Source organism: Diabrotica virgifera, chromosome 6 (assembly GCF_917563875.1).
Source record: "Diabrotica virgifera virgifera chromosome 6, PGI_DIABVI_V3a".
NCBI lineage: Eukaryota > Metazoa > Arthropoda > Insecta > Coleoptera > Chrysomelidae > Diabrotica > Diabrotica virgifera.
Genome location: NC_065448.1, coordinates 241,073,323 through 241,083,499, shown reverse-complemented (window position 1 = coordinate 241,083,499; position 10,177 = coordinate 241,073,323). Strand labels below are relative to the sequence as shown.

At 34.5% G+C, this 10,177-nt stretch overlaps 1 protein-coding gene across 1 annotated transcript in view; it reads left to right on the top strand.

The window, feature by feature from the left end:
- Window positions 1-6,028: 6,028 nt before the first annotated feature.
- The window catches only part of LOC126887426 (AT-rich interactive domain-containing protein 4A), an 83,692-nt gene continuing 79,543 nt past the window's right edge, over window positions 6,029-10,177 (top strand). Inside the window, exons 1-2 of the mRNA XM_050654952.1 lie at window positions 6,029-6,671; window positions 6,730-6,840. Coding sequence (XP_050510909.1) covers window positions 6,669-6,671; window positions 6,730-6,840 — 114 coding nt within the window. The 5' untranslated portion in view covers window positions 6,029-6,668. The remainder of the gene's footprint in view (window positions 6,672-6,729; window positions 6,841-10,177) is intronic.

Below are 10,177 nucleotides of genomic sequence, written 5' to 3'. Positions count from 1 at the left end.
TATCTGAAATAGTGGACCACTTGCCCACACTGGCTGCCACATCGACTGATGCCATTGTTAGATCTACTACCGACTTACTGCCTCCTGGGGCCACCAGTCTAGTTGGGGACCCATCATTGAGAAATACTAGCTCAAGTTCCTCCAAAGAATCAAAAATAATCCTACCATTGTGACTGTCTCTAGAACTACCCCATGCCTTATGATTACAATTTAGATCACCCATGATTAAAAATGGCTTATTAAGTAATTTAACAAGGGAAAACCAGTTGGATTTGGAGATAGAGTTATCTTGTGGACAGTATATATTAAGAATATTCAAATTAAAGTTAGGGAGAAATGTGAGTTGGAATTGGACATCATGATTGAAGCCTGGATTGGCAATTTGAATTTCCCTATAATCAATATTATTTTTGATAAGAGTAATTAATCCGCCATAGCCATCCTCTCGATCTTTTCTGATTATTTGATACCCTCTACATCTTATAACATGTTGGTTTGAGAGCCAAGATTCGCTAATAAGGATTATATCTGGGTTAAGGTTTTTTATAAGAATTTTTAGATTGTCAGAATTAGTGTTATACGAACGTATATTCCACTGAATAATAGTTATCGGAGTGTTAGGATTCATTATAAAGAGTATGTTTGCTAGACCAAGGAGTCAAAAGAGTCGAATCCTCAGGCTCGAGATCCTCTATTCCCCTCCGACCCTGGTTTACATTTGTATTGAAAGGTGATACACTTTTGTTTATGCTAGTCTTTAGATCTGCCATATTGTAAGGAATGGAGTATGATTTTGAGTTTATTAAGTCCCCAATGAAGGTCATGACGAGCTCCCTGTGAGATTGGTTCAGCATAGACATGGCCTGATTGAAATCCAAATGAAGTTGGGATAAAGATTGTGAGTTAGTGATTTGAGAATCAGAGTGAGCAGGATTGAATTTTGAAGTCGAAGGCTCATTTATTCTTCTACCTGATGGATTAATAAGTAGTCTTTGGTGGGAGATTTTATCATAACCTGTATTTTCTTGTATTGAAGGTCTTCTTCTTTTTGGTGGAGATTGAGTGACTTGACTAAAAGGTTTTGAATATTGAGCTGAGGCTGCAGACCTCCTCTCCTGTGGTAAGATGCCATTAGAATTATTCTGATCGCTATGTAAGGGGGGGAAATCGTTTATGTTTAAAGATGAAATATTATGGATCCTAGGAACCTGCTGACTTGCCTCATAGAAAGATAGATTAGAAAAGGACATTAGATCCTTAATATCTTTTTGTCTGACTCTCTCTCTACAATTACGACTATTTGATTCATGGTCAGAAGATTTGCAGAAAATGCAATATTTTGTACACGTATTAGATGAAGAATCCTCATGAGAAGTTCCGCATCTAGCACATTTCTTTTTTCCTCTACATTGGTTCGTAGAATGGCCATAAAGTAAGCAATTTCCACATTGAAGAACAGGGCTGATGAATGGTGTGACCCTCATTGGTAGTTGATATATGGAAATTTCTTTAGGAATAGTTTTTCCTGAAAAAGTTATGCTAATAGTTCCCGTGGAGACAAATTCAACCTTTGAATCCACTTGTACTCTCCGGTTCATTCGCTTTACACTTAATATCTTACATAAAGCCAAGTTGGTTTCTGATGCCTCCTTTATTTCTTCCTCTGTGAATCTTTTATTAACTCCCCTTACTATACCCCTACAAGAAATCTGATGAAATGGAATGAACACGTCATACCCTAGGGCTTCCCAATCTTTCCTCACAACGAAATCGTTGGCTGCTTTTCTAGTGGCAAATAATACCCCTATCCTGTTTTTACCTTTTCTACTGATTTTCGTGATGTCTTTAATTTTTAAAACAGAAATAGATTTAGCTATACTTAACACGTGGTAATCTCCAATATTTTTATCCTGACCCTGGACAAATACTTCATAAGGACCTATGTCGGTCTCCGAAAATAGTATTTGTTTTTTTCCTTTAAGACTTTTCTGAATAATAATTGGAGGTTGAGATTGACATTCATGTTGGTTGATTTTATTAGGAGGGTCAGGTGGTGGAGGAGGATCGGGAGGAACTTCTTCCTCCATCTTATGCGGCAGATTGACGAATTTAAAATCTATGCCAGTCGATGCAAATTAGAAATTAACAGGGAAATATAGATAGTTTTGGCCCTTACCCTTTGGATGAGTCGTCCGTTCACCTCGAACGATAATCACAGATTTGTCTATTTTAAGTTTTCTTCCAAAAAATCAAATGTCAAACACAACAAAATTCACAACAGATATTCACTGCGAAAAGAAGCCGAGGCTGTTCATCCCAGCGGACCTCGACTTCTTATCAACGATAAATAAAAAATTAACAAGAATTAACAACTGTTTTCACACTAAATTAGGTTTGATGAGGTTTTTTTAGCAAAAATTAAAAACTGTCAACTGTGACGTTTTCAACCCAAAAACCACACTTCACCTAAAACACTTAAATAAAATGTGGTTCCTTACTGAGTTACAGGGTGTTTTATCTAAAAATTTAAAAACTATTTTTGCTCAGCATTTTCAAACTATTCGACGTGTCCTTATTTTAATACTTGGCAGGTAGTATAGGTACTGTACAAACTACTATGTTAAACAAACCTTTCTGGCTATGACGAGAGGCGTACGACGGGATAAAGGGAATGGTTGACCCTTTCCAAATTCTACGCCACTGGCGAAATTGCTATTTTAGTTCAATTTTTGGATTCTCCAATACTTTCTATGAAAATAATATACTCTTCATTCGTAACGATAAAGGCATTAGTTTTTGAGATCTTTTGAAGTTAAAAATGAAACCACACGGTTATTTTGATTAATGTATTGTGGCGCTTCATTTTTAATTTCAAATATCTCAAAAACTAATCATTTTAAGGCTGTATGACACTATGCATTTTCTTGTATCATTTCTAATATCGTTTCTGATATCGTTTCTGATATACATTTTCTTGTATCGTTTCTTGTACGTACATTTGTGCCCTGTATGACACTATGCAAGTTCTTGTATCGAAAATTGTATGAAATTCGGTACGTGATTGGTCGAAATTTTGTTTGTCACCCTGTGTCACGTTACATTGGTATGGTAGTACTGCGTCTACAGCTGATTTTAAGGATTTTATAAAATTTATAAACTTTTAAAAACATAAATTTAACATTTTAATGTTAACCAGAATTTTTACGTTGACTGTTGATTATTTATGTTTTTTATTTTGTTTTGATATTTGTGCTAAAATATTTGCATTAGAATTATCTTCAGTTTGATCCAAATTAGGAACTATTGTATTTTCCTCTATTAAAAAATTATGCAACATGAAACCCAAAGTTATACATAGTTTGAACTTTACTAATAGGAGCTAAATATGGTTATTAGTAGAACAGTAGTCCATACCAAACGGTATATTAAGTATCAATAAAAGATTTATAAATAATACCTACAAAAACAAATAAATTCATCAAGACATAAAAATCATATGATCTCATTTTCAGCCGCCATTATGACATTTAGATGTTTTACCAGCAGGTTTTACGTTTTTGCTCTTTGAGCAGAAATTGGCGCAGTTCTTGTACAAGAATCTGTGCCTGACACAAATTCTTGTATCGTTTCTGATATCGTTTCTTGTCGAGTCATTATAAATATGGCAGTGTCCGTGTTTAAAAGATATTTCTACTTTATACATACGGAGGGCCATATGGCTTGTTTATCGTTATTTTAAGATGAAGGGATGGTTGGGCTTACTAGCCCACTTGAGATAAGAATATATTGCTGTTTTAAGGAATGTGTAGATATTGTAATATGTTTTTAAAGTCAGTCGAGTTTGTAACATTCTTCGGATAACATCCAAATAAAAACTTTATTTTAAGCTACACTTGCGTATTTTTAATAGGGGTAATTTTCTGTAATCGAAAGTTATTTTCTATAATTTAATTTCGAACCAGGGATCTTTGCGTGAAGTAACTCGTGGACATCCCAATGTAACATTTCTTGTATCTGTGTATGCCACTATGCATTTTTTTGACATATCAGAAACGATATCAGAAACGATACAAGAAAATGCATATAGTGTCATACAGCCTTTATCGTTACGAATAAACAGTATATTATTTACATAAATAGTATTGCAAAATCAAAAAATTACACTAAAATGGCAATTTCGTCAGTGGCGTAGAATTTTTGAAGGGTCAACCAGCCACTATACCCTGTCGTACGCCTCTGGTAGTAGCTATTAGAAACGTTTATTTATCTTAATTTAGTAGGGTGCACAATACCTACACTTTTTGCCAAGTATGATGAGGATACGCCAAATAGTTTTAAAGTATTGGGTACAAATAATTTTTTAATTTTAATCATATTATGAATCATATCATAACTTAATCAAAATAACTGTGCCGTTTCATATTTAACTTCAAATATCTCGAAAACTAATGACTTTATCGTTACCAATGAAGAGTATATTATTTACGTAGAAAGTATTGGAGAATCTAAAAATATCACTAAAATACCAGAGGGGTCAACCATTCACTATCCCCTGTCGTATGCCTCTGGTAGTAGCTAGAAACGTTTGTTTATCATAATTTAGTAGGGTGTCTAGTAATCGCACTTTCTGCAAAGTATGAAAAGGATACGTCAAATAGTTTTAAAATGCTGAGCAAAAATAGTTTTCAAATTTTTAGATAAAACACCCTGTAACTCAGTAAGGAACCACATTTTATTTAAGTGTTTTAGGTTAAATCTTCGTATTTTCTGCTAAGGTTTCTCCAGTTACTATATGGACAATTATTAATGAATCACCCTGTATAGTAAATAGAGAATTGAATAAAGTTTCGAATGAGCTATCACACGACCCCTATTCTCATTTAAAAAATAATCGATTACGTTATCACGCCCAGATGAATGATGTCACTAGTATCGACCTGTTTCGGGATTTATGTCCAGAGTCGCCCATTCTCGAGAAAATGAATTTATTCGAACTCGAACGTCCACACTGTATGTATTTAAAAACAGGGTTTTAGAAAATGACAGTTATGCAAACATCAGTGGCGCACCTAGAATTTTCCTCTAAGGGGGGTTTTCTTTATGAGCACCGAAAAATTTTTGTATTGTTTGTGAAAGACAAGTTACATTTTCCTACTATTCTTTATATATTTCTTATATGCTCTGGGAGGGGTTTTAACCCCAAAACCCCGCCCTGGGTGTGCCACTGGTAAACATGCCTGGGACAATAAACACAGATCACAGTGGAAAGATGCATAAATAATCATGAAGGAAACATACATGAAAAAGAGAAAAATTAAAGAAGCAGTCCTCATATATCCTACTAAATTAACTAAATGAAGAAAAATGTGTCGCAGCGGACCTTGGTTGCCAGTATTTAAAAAAGAAGTGAACAACAAAACCATATCACCAATAGAGGATAGGAAAATGTGAAGAGCATATATATGTCATACACTACACATATGTACAATTTACTTTTTTACCCCAAAAACTCATTAATACGAACACTCCCAAACATAAAATAACATTACACATAGAATTACTGCGCAAATACACAGAATAATCAAAATTTTATGTATCATAAGGTATAAAAACATTCACTCTCATATCATTTCAGACAAAGCTGGCTGTTGCCTACAACCATCATAGGTAAAGTACATTCAAACCTCAATTTTTGTTGACTGTGATATTATATCATAACGGGAGTTATAAGGAGTTATATTCGCGGACAGACGGGCAGACAGTCATGAAACCGGAACTACATATATTTGTTCTGATCTTGCTGACGCTCGTCGCTTGTAGGTACTATTCCCGCGACTTTAAAACAGTAGGTACTTCCGGACTTCCGGTTGAATTTATAAAACTGGAAGTCCTAGGTCAAATTTCTCAGGACACCCATTTGTCATTCTACTTGATATGATGACCACATTTGTTCAAAATTGTGAAAACAATAAACTTTATTTTCAGAGCTCCTTCTTTATTTTTTATACTTATTTAAATTAGAGTCTCCATCTCTTAATCTGTATTTGGAGAACTAGTCTGTCACTGTCAGTGTCAGTGTAAAAACGTTGAACGGATCTACTGTTGATGATTTTGCATTAAAGATGGGAGATGGAATTAAAAAAGTGTGTAATCTCTACACTTGGACCCTTGAATCTTATTTATCAATCAACACGCTTGAACAATAAAATCAATACCATAGTTTAATAATTCTCAAAACTAACCCAACGGTTTAAAACCTATAATATAAATATACTACAAATATCAACAGATAAACCAAAATGGACCTAATCATAACAGGAACAGGAACAGCTGATAGCTAATTTCAGGAACACCTCTATGTAACAGTTACTGTATACCGGTTCTCAAATACCGATTCAGATCTGTTACTAACATCTTTAACACATGTTATTAAAATTAACCAAACAATCCGTTCAAAGTTGGAAATTGTTATTTGTTATGAGGTGAAATTAGATAAACGGAAATAAAGGTAAAATTTAATACACTAGAGTTAAAATTTGATAATGCATAACAGCCATACTATAATGAAAGCAAAATACGGTTATAATACAGTGTAAACTTTAAAGAAACCCCAAGTTTCTAGAGGCTTCTCTGATCAGAATAATCATACAGAACAGGAAGAAACGAAGATGGTAAGTTATTATATTAACATTTGTTTTGCTGGAAAAAATTTAACACACTATTTTTTAGCAAGTGGATGATCCCCCCTATTTGTCTGTTGGAACTGCAGTCAGTGCTAAGTACAAGGGGGCTTTCTGTGAGGCCAAAGTTAGCAAAGTTGTAAGGCTTGTTAAATGCAAGGTGAGCATAGACATTACTCATAAGGAAACATACTATTAATAAATTTTAAAAGTAAATAGTTGATAAAAGCAGTGATGCAACAAGTAAATACCTAACTTAAAGAACAATATTATAAGAAAGTTTGGTTAATAATATAATAACCATCATCATGAGGGCTTTTCGTTCCAAATTGAATGTTTACCACTCCTACTTAGAGCGCTCTGATTCGCTTATTGTGCTGAATCACTCCACCTTCTTTTGTGTATTGTCAGTGCTTGTACAACTTGTCTTTTGTTACAATTTTCTTCCACTCATTTCGATATGTGCATATTTCCCTCCAATTTCTCACTTTCAGGATTTTGATGTTCCTCATGACCTGGACCTCCCATCTCTCTCTGGGTCTTTCTCTAGGTCTTTCAGTTTCTGGTGACCTTAATCAGTGGGCCATTTTTGCTTCTCTCTATATGCCCTTTGATATCCCTCATCATCTGGACCTCCCATCTCTCTGGGTCTTCCTCTTGGTCTTTCAGTCCCTGGATTCCATCTGGTGACCTTCTTAATCAGTAGGTCGTTTCCCTTCCTCATTTTTCATTCTCTCTGTGTCTTAGCCATCTCAGTCTCCACGCCCTGGTTCCCTGCCTTCCCAGTTTTGTATTTCTGGATAAGTTCTTGTCCTTCATTAGCCTATTATATCTCCAGTATATTTTGTTGCTTGCTAGTATTTGCTCCACTCCTTCATTTCTCTTATTTTTGCCATTCACAATTACTTCCAAATCTTTAAATTGTTGAACCCTTTCAAAGCTTTAAACTCACTGAAGGGCACTAGGGATTATGAGAAAGAAGAAGAAGAAGAACTCTTTCAAAAGTGTAGTTTTCTATCTTGATTTCTCTCGTCTTGTTATCTTCTCGAGAACAGAATAGATATTTTGTTTTTTATTAGTTAATTTCCAGACCTCTTTTTTGTGCTTCATGTGCCAGGGTTGTTACTGCTTCTTTTAATCTTTCCTTGTCACTTCCCATAAGAATTATGTCATCTGTATATCGTCCTATTAGAGGTAAAACTCACTAAGTGCACTTTTTTGAAATTTTGACATTTTCATCAATTTGAACTCAATATGGTACTGCCCAGCTCTGGAGAAGTCACCTGGGGCTCTAACCCTTCTTATTTCTGAGATAATTTATGGTACAATTCACTAATGCCTGGTTGCACCAACAGATCTTAAGCTCCAGCTTAGCTAAGCTCTACTTACAGACAGGGCCTCCTTGAGTATCACTTACGTTGCACCATAATTTTAGATTCTTATCTTATTATCAATTATATCTATTATTATATTATGGTATTCTTATTGTAATATATTATAATTATATTATATTAATTCTTATGATATTCTCGACTTAAGCCTAAGATCTGTCAGTGCAACTGGGCATATTGTGAATTTAGGCTTCAGTGCAAAACTCATTAAAACATATTATTGCACTTAGTGAATTTTTCCTTCCAATATGGAGTGCAATATTGTGAATTTCGGTTTCAGGGTAAAACTCATTAAAACTTATGATTGCACTTAGTGAATTTTTCCTTACAAACTGGAATGCCGAATCGGTACTTAGTGATCTTTCAAACAATACATTAGATAACATAATCTATTTTGCGATTGAGCAGGCGACTTGGGTGTTACATTGTATTGTTGAAACTGTACAAACTGTAGGTACATTATATTTGTGTGCATTATTTGTTCAGCGATTGATTAAGAAATATGAGATTAAATTTCTTTATAACCGTGATAGCTTACATAAAGGGTAACATAATCTAGTTTGCAATTAAGCAGGCGACTCTTGTAGCTGTCATAAATGCCGAAATAATTGCATTTATTTTCGAAGAACGAAACTTATTGTTCATTTTTTAAATAATAGACTGTTATTTTTGATATTTGGTTTGTTGTAAGTCAGCGAAATTTTATGGAGACAAATTCATTAACTTCTAAATATCCAATAATTGTGTTCCAGGAAAAACTTATCAAGTACAATGTGTAGTTAGTGAGTTTTACCTCTAATAGGATATCAATATCCAATAATTATGTTCATGGAAAAACTCATTAAGTACAAAAATGTATCTAATATTGATTGTATCATAGTTACTGTGCCGAAATATGGCTTAAATATATCTGTTTTCATTTATTCTTTAAAATTGCATTAAAAAAATTCCAATATTCAAGTCAGGTGAATTTAAAAAACAATTTGTACTTTAAATCGATTTTTCTTTACTTTCTGAGTGCTACTATTTGTGTTGAAGAGTGGGCTATAGTTCCTTTAATTCCGCTGGCCTCTACTGTTCCTCGTATTGTTATGTTGAATAGTGTGGTTGACAGGGAATCACTGTATCACACTCTTGTTTCTATTGCAATTGATTTTGTGCTCCCTTCTTCTGTTGTTACTTTAGCTCGAGATTAGTCCATAGTCATTTTTGTTAATATGATTAGCTTTGCCGGTATATCTTGATATTTCATTTCAATAAATAATTTATTTCTTTCAATACAAAGGCTTATCTGAAGTCTACGAACACAGTGTGGAGTTCTATGTTGTGTTCGTGGCAATTCTCAATTGTTTGTGTAATTATGTGGTTCACATCTGTAGTGGATCTGCCTTCTCTGAATCCTTGCTGGTAGTCCCCCATTTATCTCTGTGGATTGAGTGAGTCTTGTCTTATGAGGGCTGTTAGAATTTTGTATGTTGAATTCAGTAGCGATATTCCTCTATACTTGATGTAATATGGCCTCCCTTGTAAAATAGTCTCTCATTTATAACGCTAACGCGGCGGATTATAGCAGGGTAGTCTGTTATCTCTAGGGCCTATGATGTGCAAGGAAGGTAACAGGGCCAGTGCTATGCTTCAATCGCCTATTATTACCCCTGATTTTACCCAAGGTACTCAATCTATTCAGCAAGTCGACCTGGGGTCTGTATATATATATTTTTAAAATGTCTAGATGTTCTTGCCAGCACTGGGATTTGTTCCCTGGTCTTCTTCGTGGAACTACCACTTAATTTCTCAACTACTCCGTTTCAGCCATAATGGTTTGGTGAAATGCCCATGCCATGAACAAAGTTTTAATGTGTTTGTAACGGTTGTGTGGCAGTTTTTTCATCTTTTTTCTGTTTGGGGGTTGCACAAAAGGTAAAGGAAGAATGAAGCATACATGACTTCATGACTATACAGGGTGAGTCATGAGGAACTGTACATACTCCTACCTCGTAAGAGACTCCTATGGGGAATAACAAATGACCATTAAAAAGTGTCTGCTCCCATTGTTTAATAATATACAGGTCGAGTTTCGCATTTTGACAGAAATTTGTATTCGTC